The sequence below is a fragment of the Typopeltis vanoorti genome, chromosome 21 (assembly GCF_054136105.1).
Source record: "Typopeltis vanoorti isolate ZY-2024b chromosome 21, IOZ_Tvanoo_1.0, whole genome shotgun sequence".
In the NCBI taxonomy this organism is placed as follows: Eukaryota; Metazoa; Arthropoda; class Arachnida; order Uropygi; family Thelyphonidae; genus Typopeltis; species Typopeltis vanoorti.
Genome location: NC_143569.1, coordinates 80,279,931 through 80,301,230, shown reverse-complemented (window position 1 = coordinate 80,301,230; position 21,300 = coordinate 80,279,931). Strand labels below are relative to the sequence as shown.

Here is a 21,300-nt window from a genome sequence, read left to right as displayed (position 1 = left end):
CACTTGGATAGAGGATTAAACTAAATTTATTATATTCTAACCAAGTGAAAAATAAACTTTCAACATTCTGGAAAAATTGGTTAGAGCTCGCATTCAGAAATGGGTTGACAGCGAATCTCTACTTTGCAATGAACAACATGGGTTTACTAAGGGAATGTCATGTTTTAGCAACTTGCTCACATTCTGTAACAATGTTACCATCTAAAGCTTTTGACAGAATACAGCATGGCAGACTGCTGCATAAATTGTAGAAAATGGGTCTAGGTCAATGTTCACTCTAAGCTGTGCGCATGCACACGTTTTACAACTAGTGCACAAAGCAAAAAATATGTGCACACTAGATTTTCAAGATGAAATTCAAATTTATTAATTAAAGAAGTTCCACTTAACTTGAGTGAAGTTCTAGCCTAATGAATCAAATAAAAACCCAACTTAGAAACCATATAGGAGAATGTCATTTGGATATGCTAATGAGAGTGAAAAGTTACCAATTATATAGAAATTCAATTAATTTAGATAGTGTGTATAAAGAGTGTTATCTTTTTTGCTTAAATGATCAGTATGGTGACTCTCGTATGGGTGCGCACATACTTTTCAAAAGAAGGCAAATTTTGCACACACGCAAATTTCTGTGCACACTCACAGCAAAAAATTAGAGGGAACATTGGTCTAGGTTATAGAATATTAACATGGATAAGAGGATGGCTGACTGATAGATATCAAAAAGTGGTATATGGGAGTGTGAGTCTGCAAGATTTAAGGTAACTAGTGGTGTAACACAAGGATCAGTGCTTTTGACAGATCCTTGTGTTACGCTGTTATTTAATCTGTACATTAATGATATTGGGAAGGATTTGACAAGCAACATACAGCTATTTGCTATATGTCACTTGTCAAATATATATTGGATTTCTGTTGGGATGCTGATATATTGAAGACAGTACAAAGGAGAGTGTTAAAAATGATATCAGGATTGTGGAATACTGAGCAAGACAGATTGAGAATTTGTAGACTGAAGACACTAGCAGACAGGAGAAAGAGGGGAGATATGATTGAGACTTACAAATTTCTGAAAGGGTCATACAGGATTGTGAAATCCTGTATGACCCTTGCAAAAGAAGAAGAAGAAGAACGAGAAAAGGAAGAGGAAAAAGATAAACAAGGAGAGGAAGTTAAACAATTCACAGTGAAGGATCTTGCAGAAATGTTCTCTGCAGTTAACAATGTTCTCAGAATGGTTGAAGACATGGACCCCAATGTTAAAAGCTACTTATTAGTAGAAAGGAAAGTACATGATGCATTTGCTTGCTATAAAGAAATTCATGATGAAAAGGAGAAGAGGAATAAGCAAAACACATTGGACATGTTCATCAAAAAACAAAGATTGCACCAGAAGAGCAGCAGCCTGGTCCTTCACATAGGGAAGGTAATGAAGATGTGATTGTGGAGGAAGATTTGGGTGATTAGTCTCCTGTTTTATAGTAGCAGTAATGCACAGTACAGTTTTATAACTAGGTTTAAAAATTAAAATTAGAGTATATTTATAACTGTTAAATCCCTAACTCCTACAACTCTGTTGATTTAATGTATTGACTTACATCCTGCTGGATGGAACGGAACCCCGACGTAAGTCGAGGGATGACTGTATATTAATATGACCACATTGCCACCAATCGGTGAGAGTGATCATAGGGTCTTGACTTGGGAGGTGGCTAAAGGTGTAGAATTTTCAATTAAGACAGGGCACATGTGGAATTATCGGGCTGGAAAGTATGACAAGCTTAGGAGTTTGATTGGTTCAGTGCCATGGCATGTAGTTAAGAAGTGCTTGCATGAATCAATGGCTGACTGTATACCTAGAGTCCGAATAATAAATCAAGTAGGGGTTAAATGGATGAATAACACCATTAAGCTTGAGCTGCAAAAAAAGAAACAACTATGGAGGGAATTTAAGGAGAAAGGTGACCGGCAGGCACATGAACGGTATAAAGCACAGGCCAGAAGGGTGACGAGTGTGGTAAGAAAAGCAAAAAAGGATTACGAAAGAACATTGGCCATGCAGGCTAAAGAGAATCCTAAACAGTTTTTTAGATATGTAGCAAGTAAAAGGAAAAATGTATATGGATTTTAAAGAATGCCGATGGTAGGGAGGTAACTGAATCAGTTGATATAGTGGAATTCTGAGCGAGCACTTTGCAAGAGTATATCATCCAGGTGGTGACATTGCAGGAATGAAAGAACCAACAGCTTACATGGGAATTGTGGTGAATGAAGTAATGAATAGTCTATTACAAAACCTCAATGTTAATACATCTGTGGGATTGGATGGTATGCCAGCTCGTGTCATACATGAAGCAGCTAAAGAATTGTCAGTGCCCTTGACCATTTTGTTTAATTTGAGTCTCGGGTCTGGGTTAGTCCCGAGTGGGTGGAAAGAGGGGAAAATAGTTCTACTGCATAAAGGTGGTTCCAAGACTGCTGTTGTAAATTACCGACCGATTAGCATATCAGGAATCATTGTCAAGGTCTTAGAGAAATTAGTCAAGAAAAGAATACAGGATTGGATAGATGAAAATGGGATATTGTATGGGGGACAACATGGTTTTGTGAAGGGTAGATCATGCCTCAGTAACTTGCTCACGTTTTATAACACAGTGACGGCTGAACTGGATAGGGGTAATGGGTTTACAGTGATACTACTGGACCTTGCCAAGGCCTTTGATAGGATATCACATGGAACCCTAATCAGTAAACTGGAGCAGATGGGGATAGATATAGGATTGGTGAGATGGATAGGAGGGTGGTTGAAGGAGAGATACCAGAGAGTGGTTTATTCAGGAGTGGAGTCTAAAAGACGTCTTGTGACTAGTGGAGTGCCGCAGGGCTCTGTTCTTGGACCACTGCTTTTCAATTTGTTCATCAATGATACTGGAAAGGATATGAGAGGAAGTGTTCACTTGTTTGCTGATGATGCAAAGTTGGGTAGAGCAATTGTGAGTGCACAGGATGTCAAAATTTTACAGGATGATTTGGATGGTTTGGAGGAATGGGCTAGGAAAAATGGATGTCAGTTCAATGTGGCAAAGTGTAAGGTTATGCACTTTGGGGTGAAAAGAATAGCAGCGGTATATCACATTAGTGGAACCGTACTCCAGGAGATTGATGAGGCCAGGGATTTGGGAGTGTTGGTGGATAGGGAGTTGAAGTTTAGGGGACACATTGCAAAAGTGACTAAAACAGCTCACCAAATCACTTGGCTTCTGAAAAATACTTTAACATGCAGAGACAAACAAGTTGTTGTTCCTCTGTATCGAGCCTTGATAAGACCCCACCTGGACTTCTGTGCCCAGTTATGGGCACCAGGGTTTCTTCGTGATGGGGAGGAAGTGGAGAGGGTCCAGAGACGAGTGACCAAGATGATAGCAGGTCTGTGGAATGAGCCTTATGAGAATAGGTTGAGGATTTGTGGGTTGCAGAAACTGGACGATAGGCGAAGGAGGAGTGATATGATTGAGACATTCAAATTACTGAAGGGTTTTTATAAGATTGATCCAGAAGATATTTTTGAAAATATGACTGGTGGTGGGAGGACTAGGGGCCATGCATGGAAGCTGGGCAAGAGTGTGGTTGACAAGGGTGTTAGAGCTAGGTTTTTTACTTGGAGAGTTGTGAATGAGTGGAATAAGCTTCCAGAGTCTGTTGTGGGTGCTACGACCGTGAATGAGTTCAAGGCAAGGTATGATAGATACTGTGTGAATATTGAATAGTTGTTCTTGACATGATATTAGGGCCTCCCTCGATGAGTCTGTCGACTCCTTGGAGTTTCCCGGAACAATAATAATAATAATAATAATAATAATATGAGAATGGAGCGCTAGAAATTAAAAATAATAATATCAAAGAATGGAAATCACAGATATGAGACTAGTGAAAAAAATTGGTTGGGTGAACAAATTAATATTGCTGTTTAGAATTTTGTGAAGGCAAGCATGTCATAACTGCACATGCTCTCTAGTACTTTGTTTTGCAACAGGGGAAAAAGGAATGGGAGACAAATTACTTTGGTACAAGATTGGCTCTCATTTGAAATTTCCTTATAAACATTTCTCACATTCTAGATGGGATTTGAACTATGGTCAATCCAGCTAAAGGACAGCCATCATTTTCCCGAATGCACTATAGAGGCACACACTGACAGATCTGTTTGTGTGTGTGTGAGAGAGAGAGATAAAATAGCTGGAAAAATATCCAGAACTACTGAGACAGCATACAGAAATATACCAACTAATTATATCAGAAACCTAATATCTGAAAGAATCAGGAGAAAAAAAAAAGTTAACACAAAATTATTAAAAACCCTTGTCCTGAACTATCACAGTATCCTGTACCTTCTAGGAAATGATAATAAATAAGAGAAAGTATAAATGATTACCTACCATGGTCTTACATATGGCTGACATATCCAAGGAGGAAATGGAAGCTTGGCATGATCTGAGTCTGGTATCCAATCTGATACATTCTATAGAAGGAATAAGAGAAATGATCATCATAACATCAATTTGACCTGTTTTGAGTCAAATGTAGAATATTATTACTGGCCATCAAGATACTAAAAACATTTTGGTGAAAATAGCATTAACTTCATAAATTCATATTTATATCTGGATGTACAAGTAACTAATACCATATATGCCAAACGTCAATTTAATCTTAAGATGTAAAATAAAATAAAGAACAAAAATTATGTTATCAAAAGGGTAAACAAACAAACAACAAAAAGACATTTTAAGCCTGATTTCATCAGTAACAATTATTTTTAGTCAAGATTCTGAGAGAATAAGAATTGAGAATTCTAGAATATAAAATAATTATTCAACCTATTAATCCCCATAACAAAAATGACAAATTATACCTTTTAATGCAATTTGATAACTAGTCCAAGTAATTTCTTAACCAGAGAGAGAGAATCTGAATACTTCGACTTACAAAGAATATTATGAAAAATAGAAATAAGAATGAAAAGTGTGAAAGATGAATGTAAAGATTAGTATCATAATATTACTCAAAATAGAATCAAAGCCACTAGACAAGAATTAAATCAGCATCATCAACATTGTTGTATCGTTTTATCTTTTTATAATTCTTATCAGATTATTTCTTCATCTAATTTTATAATTCTGTCGATAATTTCTCTTAAACCCTTTTAATTTAGTTTACTTTTCTTAGTTTTTAAAAATCTCTAACCGTCCGTTAGACTTAAAGACATAAGTTGCAGTCAAAACTTATAAGTGTGAGGACAGACTTATCAGAATTTAGTAAAATAACAGTCATTAATTTTAACTATTACTCCACAGGTTCTCATCAATTACAATATTCCTTTGTCATCATAGAGAAATTTATTTGTCTCTGCGCCACCATATGATTAGAAATTATCAGACATATTTTCTAGGAGTAAGTAACTGATAAGCAATATTTCACACTGGACAAAGATCTCTTAATTATCTCTAGTCTTCTTTCTTACAGAAGTGACCGAGGTTAATACACTCTAACTTCAATACTTAGGTTTCCCACTAAGACTCGAATATTTTATGATAGGTACAATGAATAGAATTCAGGCAGGCATTTGAATATATATATAAAAAAAAACATTTATTATTCCAATCTAAATCAAGTACATGAAATTCATAACTAATTAAAGGAAAGACAAATTAAATCCAATATTACTTCTTGGTTCTAGGCCAACTTGAGTAAATCATAAGGGAATCAGAATCAATACAATTATCTAAAGTTTATCACATTAAAATATACAAAGGTCATATAATACACTGTCTTATATCCATAACACATGAAAATTAAAGTTTATGCTGTCTCACATAGATTTTTAAGTTCCCCTTCCTTAGGACAACCATTTGATCGAAACATGATCTTTTATCTAAATATTTGCAATAAGCTCTCCAATTATCTACTGCAATTACCACGATTCATTCCATTCACATGGAAAATTATGCTCTATAGCAGGGGTTCCCAACCTTTTTATTTCCTAGAGCACATTCTAAAATACCGGTAGGGCGACGGGCACATCTATTTTTCAAGCAAATTTTTTGAATTTGTTTGTTAAATGAATACACATACAAAGTTTACATTATAATCAAATGTTTTATTACTTAAAAGTTTACATTATATAAAAATTTAAATATATATATGTAAGTTAATGTGATCTTTGGCATTGCATTTCATTGGCCAGTGCTTCATAATTAGGAGAATATGATGATATTCCAGTTCTTAAACTGGAATGAACAACTTCGAATGCGCATCTACTTTACATTGTATGCGTTTAATACTCGTCATGTGTCATTAACGCATGCGTCATATAGCATGCCATGAATTGTTGCATGATTATTTCAAACTATACGACACACGGTTGAACAGCGGTGGGCACACACAAACTGGTCGACGGGCGCCATGGTGCCTGCGGGCATAGGGTTGGGAACCCCTGCTCTATAGTATACAATTCTTAATGGCAATCAAATCTCTTCAGCATTTTATCAAGACATATAATTCTAATTACAGTAATGTCCCATTCCAAATTAACTTCATTTCAACTTAACACGTTCGTAAAGAACTAACATTTCTTTTTTATCCTCCTTTACATAAATTCTTAGGGACATTAATATTCTAATTTATAAAGCACTCTTTCTCTATAGAACTCAGTAATACATAGTTTTCAAGATATCAAGTCTACAGACAAAATTCCTTTCTCTATAAATATTTCTTTCTTGAATTTAGACACGTTTACATGGAACAAAACGAAACCTTGAGGTTCCCCCCTTTTTTCTAGAGTCCTTGTACTAATTCACGGCACATTTTCCCAGTTATGATATCAAAAAGAAGGAACAAAATTTCTCTTACCATTTGCAGACGACATTCATCATAATTCGGTAATTAAGTAGATTATTTCCTCAGGGAAGCTCTTCACAGAAGTTACGAGTGTTCCTTAACAAATTCTTTAGTTTCTTAGAATATACCTTATTTCGGGAACCACAGCTTTCAACAGTTTTGGCACATGGGGATCCTTTGATCAGCAAAGTTTCATATATCTAGAATACTCTGGACGCATCTCGGATTTTGCCTACTTGGACATAGTCGTTTTGTCGAAAAGCTGTTACAGACGATTCAATGCTAAGTCCTGTAGCATGAGATTCCTATCCGAGAGCTCTGAGTTTCTAACATCAGTGACTCATCTGGGATGTCACATTAGACAAGAAGTTCTGGAACAAGAGAGCATTTCTAGGCTCGGTAATAACGTTTATATTTCCCTCTCAGTCACTTTCATTGGATCAGTTCACACAGCAAATCATCTATCGTACCGTGGGCCACTAGCACCAAACGGTACTCTCGCGGTCAGAAATGTAACTGTACTCTGAAAACAGCACCACAGATGCATTTGGCGGACAACTTTATCGTCAGAATCATGACTTGCACATTTCGTTTCATGTGCATTGCCGAAGGCAGACTTTCATGTCAATAGGATTAAATTACAGGAAACATGTCTAGATCCAATTGTATTTTACAAGATATATGGAAACTTTTAACACACAATTTACAGATTTGACTTACAGGTTAAATAAACTTAGAATTATAGTATTTACAACAGTGTTTTTCTCCAGAATTATATTTTCTGAATATCACTTTAACCTTGAGGAAATGGTGGATATGTTAAATCCTGATTGAGTATAATTTACTTCAAATTTTTCTCAAACAGAATTTAACAACATCACATTTCTGAATGTACCTACCCTCAGGAACTCACAGGATATTACATAATACTACATGATAAAGTTACATCTTTACTAACTTTGTATCAACAATTTTCCTCCAAATTAATCTGTTATCTGTCAAAACTCCAATATTATTAGATCTTATATTTCTCTCTTCTATGACACTTTTTTTTTTATTGTATCAATCTACCTATATTTTGGTTTTCCTCTGGGTCTTATTCCTGCCATCTTGGCAAAGAACACCTGTTTTGCTAATCTTTCCTCTCCCATTCTGTTTAATCACTCAGGTGATATCATCAATGCTAACAATGTCAAGTTCTTTCTTAATATCCTCATTTATAATATGATACTGCCGTTGATGCATCTGTTCCACTCCCCTAATCTTTCTCAGAACCATCATATCTGTGGTCTCCAGTCTTGCCAGTTCTCAAATCCATAAGTTAAAATTGGTTTCAACATTATCTAGTATACAGCTAGTTTGGTGTTTTGACTAATTTCCCTCTTATTCCATATAAATGTATTTAGTTTATACAATACCAGCTTTGCTAATTCCATATTTCTATTTCCATCTTCACTAAAATACTGTGCCCAAATAGCTGAAATGTTTTACTTGTTCTATAGGTTCTTGATTCACAATGCAGTTGATGTTTTCAATGTTTCTGCTATTTCATTGTTTTTGTCCTTTTATTGCTGATTTTCATACCAAATTTATTACAACAGTTATTCAATTTATTCAGGGAATCTTGCAGACTTATACTGGATTTATTCAGAAGTATAATATCATCTGCAATAAAGTAATGCTGAGATTAACATCTCCAATTTTATTAGGATTTTATCCACCTTTACAATGAGTTGCCCTGGTGTTGCACCACCTTTAGACTTGAACTACATTTCAGGTGCAAACTTAACTGTTTGCTTACTTGGGATTAGGAGCAAATAACCAAGTTTATAAAATTATTTGGTAACCCTAATATACATTATTCCCAAGGTAAAAAAATTTATTTACACCTCCAATTTTGATATCAGGTTTAATGCCACTTTCCTCATAATGATCCATACAGATGATGAATAACAGTGGAGATAATGTACATCCTTGTCTCACACGATTTAACACCAAACCATCTTCCTGTATCTCCTTCAATTTGAACTGCTAATGATGATAACAATGATAGTCTAGTGTAAGAAATACAAACTGTAATGTTAATCATCTATATGGGTTACATTATGAAGAAAAGAGATATTAATACTGATATGAAAACTGGAAATATTCAACTCAGATCAACCTTATGCAGATGATGTATACTCCTAAATAAATCAGTTTTTTTTTTTATTTATTTAGGAGTACACGAAAACACAAGGAATACGTAAGACTCTTTACCTATTCCTTGTTTTTGATGATGCCTTGACCTATCAGTGTTAGAAATGAAAGTATAGGTCCATTGTGGATGCTTCTGGAAGCAGGTATTGGTAATAACTAATCTGTTAGCATGGGCAAATTCCAAAAGTCTTTCACCATGGGTGTTACAATCACCCAGACCAAAAATGTCACACTTAAGGTCTAACTTTCATACTCTTTTCCACTTTTGCATTAAAGTCCCCTAAGATGTAAAGTACATCTCTCATTGGTAAGCGGTCCAAAACAATCTGTTTCATAGAATTCCTCACTCTCTTCACCAAGCCTATCTATGTGGGGGTGCATAAACTACCAAGATTGACACACTAGTAGGTTGAGCCTTAAGTTGGATACAAAGTGATCCTGTCATTAACACGTTCGCTGCCATGTTCCTTGGGCATAGTTTGTTACTGCACGCCAAGCACTTTGGCATATTCAAGGTTAGTACGAGTAATCTTGTAGCTGGAGGTAATCGACATACAAATATATTCGTAGTTTGGCTTGTGAGGCTCATATACCAACTACGAGTATACACACGTTCGCTGCCATGCTCTGCACGCCAAGCACTTTCACTTCTTCAAGGTCAGTAAGAGTAATCTTGTAGCTGGCGGTAATCGACATACAAGTATATTCGTTGTTGGCTTGTAAGGTTCATATACCAACTACACGTATACTCGTAGTTGGCAGCGAACATGTTAATGGGATTATAACCAAGAAGGGTACTTGCCTGAACTGTCTTCAGTATCACAGTATGTTCAGTATGATGCTTTTGAGTTACCTCCTGAATAAACAACTAGCCTACTATCCTGTCTTTTGAAGTGATGTTCACCATTTCATCTGATCTCTGTAATTCCCACAATGCCACTTTTATATCTCTACATCTCCTTCTTGCCCAGAGAAAAGATTTTCAAATCACTGCAATTATATAGTGGTGAATGGAACATTATACAGAGCAATCCATAGTCTATATTTAAGTTGTTGGTCAGCAGTTAGAATTGAAGGAAATACAGGAAGATATTATAAAATCAGGGGTAAGACAAGGGTGCACATTATCTCCACTCTTATTCATTATCTATATGGATCACATTATGAAAGAAAGTGGCATTAAGTCTAATATTAGAATTGGAGATGTCAAACTTAGCTCTTTGCTTTATGCAGATGATGTTGTACTCCTAAATACATCTAGTGCAAGTCTTCAGGATTTGCTAACTAAACTGAATAACAGCTTTAACAAATTTGACCAAAACTATAAAAATAGGCAAGAACAGAAAACTTCACTTTCATTCTGAATGGAAATCCTACAGAACAAGTAAAATATTTCAGCTATTCAGGCACAGTTTTTAGTGAAGATAACAAATTAAATATGGAAATGGAGAAAAGAATAAGCAAAGCTGGCATGGTGGTTAGCCAGCTGAATAAATTTATATGGAATAAGAGAGAAATTAGCCGAAACACCAAACTAGCAGTATACACAACCGTATTCAATTCAAACCAGTTTTAAATTATGGATCTGAGAGTTGGGTTAGAAATAAAGCACTTAATCAAAGACTAGAGACCACAGACATGAGGGTTCTGAGAAAAATCAGGGGAGTGAACTGATGGCATCAATGGCAGAATCATATTAAAAAATGAAGATATTAGAAAGGAACTTGACATTATTAGCATTCAAGAATGTATCAGCAGAGCTAATCTAAGGTGGTAGGGACACTTAAATAGAATGGTGAGGATAGGTTAGCAAAACAGGTGTTTGATAGTAGGAAAGAGACCCAGGGGAAGAGGTCTATATGGATTGATTCAGTCAGAACTGCATTAGAAGAACGAAATGTTAGATATGACACAATATTGGAGTGCTTAGAAGTAATAGACTAATGTAACAGAAAACTGTGGATAGGAGATTAATAATGTAAACTTAATCATGTAGTGCTCTCATAGTAGTCCAAACATCCCGTGAAGGTACATATCAGGAAATTGATGATGATGATGATGCACATTTTTTATTACATCCTGTTGGAGAGCAAATAAGCTTACCACCCAGTCCAAAATACCATTTGCTTTAGATTAATGCTTGCTGTGAATACTTCTGCAGTATGTCCAATTTGATAAGTAGTGTTTAAAGAGGGAAGCTTGTTGGAGTTGTGGACATTAGTAAAATATATTCACTATTTGAATAGCTGGAATGCAGAAAGTTGAGTTTCAGGAACAAGAAAGTGAAGAGGTCTGAGTGGGTTTCAGAAATTGGATAGTAGTAAATATAGTAACTGAATGGGGTAAGGAAACTTTAAGGCATAGAAAGTCAAAAGCATATGAAGTATAATTTCAATTTCACTTTAAAGAATGTTTAGTATTCTAATATAAAGAAAAAGCTGCTATGCAACAGTAAAAACAAAACTGTTACCTTTATGTCCACAACTTCAATGTGACAAATCCCTGACATATTAACATTTCTGATTTATGACCTTTTGTGACAGACATGGTGAATGGATACACTGTGATACCTCTGAACTTTGCTAAAGGTTATCAAAAGTATATATTTTGACAGAATTCAGCATGGAAGGCTGTTACATAAGTTGGTGGATATGAGATTGGATTATAAACTAATTTGGCTGACTGACAAATATCAAAAGAAGTATACGGGGAAGATGCTAGTTTACAAAATTTAAGGTGACCAGTGGTGTACACCAGGCATCAATGTTTGTTCCACTGTCATTCAATCTTTATATTAATGAAAATGGGAAAGATTTGATTTGAAAGGAGATATACAGCTATTTGCTGATGATGCAAAGATAGGCAGGATAATCAAGAATGCAAATGACATGCAGTGCTTACAGAAGGATTCGAATAAGTTGGAATTCTGTCATGTGAAAAAGGCTATCAGTTCAATGTTAGTAAATGTAAAGTTATGCACTTTGGATGAGATATCTAAGGGCATATTATATCATCATCAAATTCCTGATATGTACCCTCAAGCGATGTACAGGATATGATAGTACAACATGAAAAATTTACATCATTATTACTAACTTCTTATCTACAATCTTCCTCCAAATCAATCTGTTACTTGTCAAGACTCCAACATTATCAGATCTTATATTTCTATCTTACTGTATCAATTCACCTATATCTTGGTCTTCCTCTGGTTTTTTTTCCTGCCAACCTGCCAGAGAACACTTGTTTTACTAATTTTTCCTCTCCCATTCTGTTTAAGTGACCATACCACCTGAAATTAGCTCTGCTAACAATGTCAAGCATATTATATTGGTGGGATTATGTAGGAAGAAAATGACCAGACTTGGTTCTTGGAGTTTTAGCAGATAGGAAGTTGAAGTTCTGTGAATACATTGCAGAGGATAAGTGCAATGCAATTATCCTTTGCAATGACTTTATCTGGACCGCTGTGCACAGATCTGGTCTCTGAGGTGATGCAGATACAGTGGAGAATGTTAAATATGATATCAGAACTGTGGAATATCCATTATAAGGGAAGAGCGAGAGAGATTGAGAATTTATGGAATGCAGATGCTAGCTGACAGAAGAACGAGGAGTAATATGATAGAAACCTACAAATTTTGAAAAGGATTATACAGGATACCAGCAGATGAAATTTGTCATTTTATGGAGTGTGGGGAGAGAATGGAAGTTGAAAATAAATGCAGTCATTTTTCTCTCATAAAGTGGTGCATGACTGGAATAGCTTGTCTTTGGAGTTGTGAGTGAAGACAATATGAATGAATTCGAGAGAGGGTATGTGAGCATGAGTGATATGTGGCCTCCCTTGACGAGTTCTCCCTTACTCCCTAGAGATATCTAGTAGTAATAATAATAATAATAATATGTTTAAAGCTGGATATATATACATACAGTTAGCTCTCACTATAACAAACTTGTAAAAACTACAGGAACATTTTATTATAGTAAGTAGTTTGCTAGTCAATTATTTTTAGCATAGTATGGTTCCTAAGAGTGCCTTGCTTAAGACTTTTCAGTAGTTATAGTTTGTTATAGTGGAGTTTGCTATAGTGAGCATCTGCTATATACTATCAATGATACAAAAACAAAGTTCATACTTACTTCATATCTCTTCTTTAACTGGAGAGTAATATTCAAGAAAGCAGATTCTGAGTTAGCTTTAGCCAGTTCATCTCTTAAATCTTGATTTTTGGTTATTGTTAGGCTAGAGAAAGTTCAATATAATATTTATTCATAATTTTGCACAAAAAAAGTTTTAAAAATATGTAAAAATGTATTTAATTTTCCTTAATTACAGGAAATCAATACTTCTTATACAAAATTTAGCTGCTAATGCAAATCACACGTATCTGTGATTTGCATCAAGGGTAAATTTTTTTTGGGGGGGATTAACACTTCAAATGTCAGTGAATATTATTGCATTAATTCACCAAAAAATGGAAGACTCATTTTAAGATGACACTTTGATAAAATGCTAGTCCTGTGTTAAGTTTTAAACTTTCTGTTACTGGATTCTTGTATTCGGGGTGCTTAAGGGTCAAAGCTGTATAATTGAGAGGAGACCTCCACATAGCCTTTAAAGGAATGAGGAGAACTGACCAGGGCTTCTGACCTAATGTCCAATCCTCACCTTCTCGTGGTGCACCCTGTTGGGTATCTACTTGGATACTGAACGGACGAGGATGGGCTGGCAATTTGGGATTTAGCCGACCAAATTGTATTCTTATTGGTTAAACCAAAATATAGAATGATGGTACAACATGACAAAATTTCATGCCGGCTGGGGCGTCGCCCGGTTAAACAAGGCCCCAGTTGTTTTCGCCAGGGAACCAGGACGAACAGTGAAAATTCAGCTACTGGAACAAATCTGAAAATAAACCCCAACTCAACATCACCAGAGTTAAAGATCGGTACTATCAACGTAAGAAGCCTGAATGGCAAAGAAATGGAGCTAACTGAGGAATTAGATAAGTACCAGATCGACATAATAGGGGTGACTGAAACAAAAAAAGACCAAAACTGGTGAGATCTTTCTGAGCAATAAATACAAAATGTTATATTCAGGCAATGACAATCAAGGAAAAGAAGGAGTAGCCATAGTATTCAACACAAAATACGAGGCTAATCTTGAATGGCAGGCAGTCTCAAGTAGAGTAATGTGGGCAAATATGAGAATGGGGAACTGGACAATGAGACTTATTTGTGCCTATGGCCCCACAGAAGGTTCTACTAAGGTAGAAGTGGAGGAATTTTTTGACGCTTTAGAAAAAGCAACTGACACAATGAAAAATGAAAAGTTGGTCCTTGTTGGGGATCTAAATAGCAGAGTAGGAAATGATTGTGAGACATACAAAAATATTTTAGGAAAATTTGGAGAAAAGAGCAAAGCTAATAATAATGGCAAATATCTGTTGGATTTCTGCTCAGGACATGGACTGGTTATTACTAACACCATGTTCCAACATAAAAATGTGCACAAATTCACATGGAGAGAAGAAGCTAGGAATAAGAAAAGTCTCATTGACTATGTTATTGTTGATAGTGATGTCTTCTCCCTGGTGCAGGACACCAGAGTGTACAGAGGATTTGAAATTGAAAGTGATCACTATTTAGTCTCGAGCATGATAAAATTTAATTTCATATTGAAAAGAATAACATGTAAGAAAGTTTTAAAGCGAATAAAAGTTGAGCAGCTCTCAGATGTGAACTGTAGGCTAAAATACAGAAAGATTATTGAAGAAAAAATGAAAGAGTTTGAGAACAGGAATCAAACCTTGGAGATTCAGTGGCAAACTCTGAAGAAAACATTGATTGATTCTGCCAGAGAGGCATGTGGTAAGGTTATCTGTAAGGATAAAAAAATCAGAACTCCCTGGTGGACACAGGAAGTTAAAGAGGCAATGAAGGAAAAGAAGAAAGCATACCAAAAGTTCCTGTCAAATAAGTCAGCTTGTGCTCTTAGAGAATATAGAGACAAATGCAAGAATGCTAAACACTGTGTAAAACTAGCTAAACAAAAGTCATGGGAGGACTTTGGCAAGAATATAGAAAATAAATATCAAGAAGGTGGCAAAATATTCTGGAGGTTGTTGAAGAAGCTTAAGAATGGAGGAAAGAGTGCTGTAAAAAGAATTAGAGATGATAAAGGTGACATGAAAACGGGAGAAAAAGATATCCTTGAAGTATGGAGTAATTACTTTGAAAAACTGCTAAATGAAACAAGCAGTGATGACAGCACAGTGGTAAAAAACACTGACCAGACATGCAGTCAGGAATACATATCCATACTAGAAGTAGAAAAAGCCATCAAAGGCTTGAAATGTGGAAAGGCAGCAGGAGTAGATGATATTCAACCAGAAATGCTGAAGTATGGTGATATAAGAGTCTTACAGTGGCTGCACTGCATAGTTCAGAAAGCCTGGACAGAGGGACGAATTCCCGATGATTGGAGTAGAGCTTTCATAGTACCCATATATAAAAAGGGAAATAAAACTGAATGTGAGAATTACAGAGGTATTTCCCTACTGAGTGTTCCTGCCAAGATCTATGCAAGTATACTTGAGAAACGGTTGAGAAGAATTGTGGAAGAAAAGCTTGATTCTGAAAAGCCTGAATCCAGCTTGAAGAACAAGCTGGATTCAGGCCAAATAGAAGCTGTCAGGATCAAATCTTCACTTTACGACAAATAGTCGAGAAAGCATGGGAATATAACAAAGATCTGTATTTAAGTTTTGTCGATTTGGAAAAGGCATATGACAAGGTGCCAAGAGAGAAGCTATTCAATACGCTGCAGTTATATGGTGTCAATGGGGCATTATATCAAGCAATACTTAGTCTTTATTTGAGTTGTAAGTCAGCAGTTAGAATTGAAGGAAGTACAGGAAGATGGTTTAATGTTAAATCTGGTGTGAGACAAGGATGTACATTATCCCCTCTGTTATTCATTATCTATATGGATCACATTATGAAGGAAAGTGGTATTAAACATGATATCAAACTTGGAGATGTTAATGTCAGCTCTTTGCTTTATGCGGATGATGTTATACTTCTAAATAAATCTGCTACAAGTCTGCAAGATTCTCTGACTAAATCAAATAGCTGTTGTAATAGATATGGTATGAAGGTCAGCAATAAAAAGACAAAGACAATGAAAATAGGCAGAATCATTGAAAATGTCAACTGTGTTGTGAATGGAGAACCTGTAGAACAAGTAAAACATTTCAGCTATTTAGGCACGATTTTTACTGAAGATGGTAAATTAAATATAGAAATAGACAACAGAATCAGCAAAGCTGGTATGATGGGAAGTCAATTGAATAAATTCATATGGAATAAGAGTGAAATCAGTCGGAACACTAAATTAGCTGTGTACAAGACAGTGTTCAAACCAGTTTTAACTTATGGATCTGAGAGCTGGGTCAGAAGTAAAACACTTGACCAAAGACTAGAGACCACAGATATGAGAGTCCTGAGAAAGATTATAGGCATGAACAGATGGCATCAATGGCAATATCATATTAAAAACGAGTATATTAGGAAAGAACTTAACATTGTCAGCATCCAGGAATGCGTTAGCAGAGCTAATCTTAGGTGGTATGGTCACTTAAACAGAATGGGCGAGGAAAGATTAGCAAAACAAGTGTTCTCTGCCAGGTTGGCAGCAAAACGACCCAGAGGAAGACCAAGATATAGGTGGATTGATACGGTACAAAATGCTTTAGACGATAGAAATATAAGATCTGATAATGTTGGAGTCTTCACAAGTAACAGACTGATTTGGATGAAAATTGTAGATAGGAAATTAATAATGATGTAATTTTTTTCATGTAGTACTATCATATCCTGTACACCCCTTGAGGGTACATGGCAGGAATTTGATGATGATGATGTAAATTTTTCACGGCTATAAATTTCAATATGCAGTCACACAGGTTTTTGTAATTTTATTTATAACACAGAACAAAGGGACTGTGCATATGTCTTGACTGGAAGGGGATAGGCAAGCAATAAAGAAATAATGCAAAAACATATAGTCTTCACTGACAATGTATTTAGTCTACTCACATTCATAACCCTGTGATCACAAAGTTATTCTTATTCCCTTGCAAAATCCCTGTTCTGTGGACTTGCTTACTGTAAGTGTCAAAAACACCACATTTTTTCAGTGACTTACAGTGCAAATTAAATATGTTTCACACGTGAATTTGTAACAAATATAAATATACAGATTAGAATAGGTACCAAAATAACATGTAATGAAATGATTACAGAAAATCATATGAAATATTTATTTCCTAATTACATCCTTACATAGTAACACCATTTGTTGTCAGAAACTGATCATGAGCAGTTTCTGCCTACATAAATAGACATAAATAATGTTGTTTTGCTTAATTTTGCCATTTAGTCCAACTGAAATGAACTTTAATAGCAATCCTAAATATCAAATTTCAGTAAATTCCATTAGGCTAGGAAGAAATTATTACTTCCAACTTATTTTTCCAATAAAAATGGAATTTATAAAGGCTTGGAAGGAGAATCTTTTATGAACTAGCCTTAAGTACACTAAGAAGTTGAAGAATGAAAATCTGTGCTGTAATGTATCCATATGATCAAATGAACATAGGCTCAGCTGGCGCTTATAGTCTTAAACTGTCTGGAGTTAAATTTTTGCCTGCCTTTCAACAAATCCTACTGAATGCTGATACTTTTCTAAAAATTTGATGAGTTTATTAAAAGTCATCACAGCATGCTTATGAAACAATTCCTGTTTTTCACCTGCCTGCTCAAGACATATAATTTTGCTTGGCCTAATTCTGATACTGCAAATGGTCTGACTTAACCCAAAACTAAAATTTGGAAAAAGCAAATCTAACAGGCATTTTGTCTTGTCTTCTCATCATGTCATCAGTTACATAACTGATGACATGACAGAGACTTTCCTGTATTCCCTCCATTTGAGAAAATTCACAATCTCTTTCCCCTAAATATTACACACGAGAGTGCAGTAACCTACTGACTGAAACTAAACTTCAAAATGCACTATCAATAAAAATTTACACTTTGGGCAACACCATTTATTCATTATCAAATAGTCATTAAAATGATATGACTGAGATGACTAACATTAATAGTGATTGTAAATATTAATTTCTTAATTCCATGAAGCTAGGAAGAAAATATTATTACTTTTTCAAATACTTTAAAATGAAATTATAACTGAGTGGGGGGGGGGGGTGTCAATCAGTCTTGAATCCAAGATTAATTAACAAACAAAACTACTGTACTTTAAATGAGCATTAAGGTTAAGGAAATTCTCATAACTATTTACATATATTATAAAACTGTTCAGTGTTGAAATTTTTGACTGCTGATATTTCTATTGTTTTTTGCAAGAACTATCATGATGTCTGTGAGTAATTTACATTATTCAAAAAAATAATGTGGCTTGGGGGATATCAGAAAAAAAAAACAAAGGTGGTGAATATGTGAAATAGCAGGTAGCAGATTATTCCATTGATTTAAAATACTTTTTAATACATAATCTAAAACTACATCCTTAGTTTGACAGAAGACAGAGCTAGGTACTAATCTTATATTTGCTAGCAGTAATATTACTAATATTGTGTAAAGACAGTCTTAAGACAGTTCATAGTTTAAATTAAAAGAGTGGTTACATGGTAATCACTCTCTCAATTTGAATCATAATAAGCCAGGATACCAACCCAACTTAGTCCCATTTTGCTAATATTTCACAAATTACAACAGCAAATTGTGTCAAACTTCTCAAAATTATTCTGCCTGCATTAAGATGCTGTAGAAAATATCATGACAACATAAGCAAATGCAGACCACAATATGTTGTAGAGTTGAATAAGAGCCAAAGTAAAGCATATAAAAATATCAAAGATTATATGACAAATTCTTTCTACATGGCATCACACAAAAGCTGATGACAATTTTGTCAATGCAATGAAAGAAGTGAAAAATGAAAGATATAAAAAAAAAATTAAAAAAATTGAGATACTGGATATAATCACTGGAGCAGGAAATCATGGAGCTTTATCATAAGTTAAATACAAATTATGTAAAATATGATGATACTTCTAGAATCAATACTAATCAGACAACTCATCTTTTATCAAAAATAAAATTGGCTAAATAAGTACAACATGAAGGACAGACTATCAAAAATGGAAAGTACAAAGTACAAACAGTTTTACTTATTATTTAAATTAAGGGGATATTAAATCCCACATTGTTAAAACCGAATAAGAAACTCAAAGATTGGAATCAGAGAGTTTCATGCCGAATATAGTATAGTAAACTATAAACATATCTAGTAAATGTAAGTAGTATAAAATGTAGTAGTATAAAAGTATATAGGAAATGTGTTTTTACATTATGGAAAATACCTAAGAATAGCGATCAGAACTTCACCACTTTTGCTGCGAGTTGCCCGGTATTGTACTACGTACTAGGATCACTTGCATTAGCTCACGCTAGTAATTGTCGATACTTTTATAGTTTACTATACTATATTCAGTATGAAACTCTCTGATTCCAATCTTTGAGTTTCTTATTCGGTTTTAAAACAATGTGGAATTTAATATTCCCTTAATTTAAATAATGTTTATATCGCCGAAATGAAACATATTGGCTCTTTATATTTAAGTAGTTTTATTTATGTTTCATATACTGCAATAGCAAATTGTGTCAACTCTCCAAAATATACCACCTTCATTAACATGCTGCAGAAAATATCAAGACAACACATTCCAAGAAGATACAGAACATAATATACTATGGGGGTTTCACTTTTTTAGTAACAGAACTTGATAAATTCTGTTATCTTGAATCTACTATGAAGTTCCGAGAGAGAGAGAGAGAGAAATGGGACTGAATAATGAGTAATGAACAAATATTAAATTTTGATCCAAATGCCAACAACTGGATTTTATGCTTATTTAAAACAACTATCTTGCTTCAAACTTTCATTACAAGCAATCTTGAGGAAAATGTGATCTTTTTAAAATCATGAAAATCACCAATAGAGCCAAACAGCTAACAGACTTCTCCATAATTTCTATAAACTATGAAAGGTTAATGCTTTTTGCTTTGTGTTGCAATAGCCAGATCATCTGCATATGCAAAGCATCTTATACCAGGATAAATTAGTTGGTTACTTGCCACTCTTCAAGAAGTGAATGACCAACTACTTTATCCCAGTACAAGAATCTCTCAGATGAAAGTGATGTGGCTATTGCAACACAAACCCTCTCACATGACTGAAGATGAACTATCACTAGCTCTAGAAAACTGGCAATTTATTACCAAGAAACTTTTTTCATGCCAATTCAAACAAAATTTAAATAAGCCTATTTTCACTTCAACAACACTAGACTGACTGGGAAACAAATACTACATGGAACAATAAAGTCCTGACACATCACCAAAACCTAGACTAAACCTAATATTTAAAAAATGTATAGAGAAAATAAGGACTAAAATTATTGCAAGGAACACGCTAATAACCTGAGGGCTGTAATTCTTTTCCTACAGGTTTGCCCAATAGGGATAAATTCATGCCACACCTTCAAACTTGATGCATTGCCAAACCAAACCAGAACTGAAACAAATCACAGGGTAATTAAAACCAGCAAATGTAACTAATATCTATTGATCCTCTAATTTTATTATAATCCATTCAGCTGAATTGCAGCATGAACTTTCAGCAAATTCTGCCCCTTTAAGTGCCTGCAAATGGTCCAATTGAAATAAAAATTGGGATGGCTGGACAAATTTTTGTGCACATTTCCAATACCAAATTTCATGAAAATCTGAATGAGTTCTTAAATAACTTATATATGCAGATGGATAAATGGACACACACACAAAAAAAAATCATAAGTGCTTATATAATAACTGATAACAGCATGAATTACACAAAAAATTTTCAGTTGAGGGCTACTGCACTTGATTTTTAAAAAAAAGTCATCTAATGCCATTTATTCCTTTATAAAGTAGACAAGGCCCATCTAGCTTTTAGAGATTGAGTGGGCAGTTCAACCTCCACTGGCAGCCAATCAGAGATAGTGGGCCCAAGACTATCACTTATAAGTGGCAACCAATGAAGACATGGGCAAACAAGTGCTGCCATCT

General features: G+C 34.8%; 1 protein-coding gene across 2 annotated transcripts in view; it reads right to left on the bottom strand.

Moving 5' to 3' along the window:
* Positions 1 to 21,300, bottom strand: part of Dus1 (Dihydrouridine synthase 1) — a 156,148-nt gene that overhangs the window by 50,308 nt on the left and 84,540 nt on the right. For both annotated transcript variants that reach the window (XM_090411023.1, XM_090411024.1), the window contains exons 7-8: positions 13,240 to 13,342; positions 4,437 to 4,519 (exon numbers count right to left, since the gene is read on the bottom strand). In XM_090411023.1, coding sequence (XP_090267149.1) covers positions 4,437 to 4,519; positions 13,240 to 13,342 — 186 coding nt within the window. The remainder of the gene's footprint in view (positions 1 to 4,436; positions 4,520 to 13,239; positions 13,343 to 21,300) is intronic.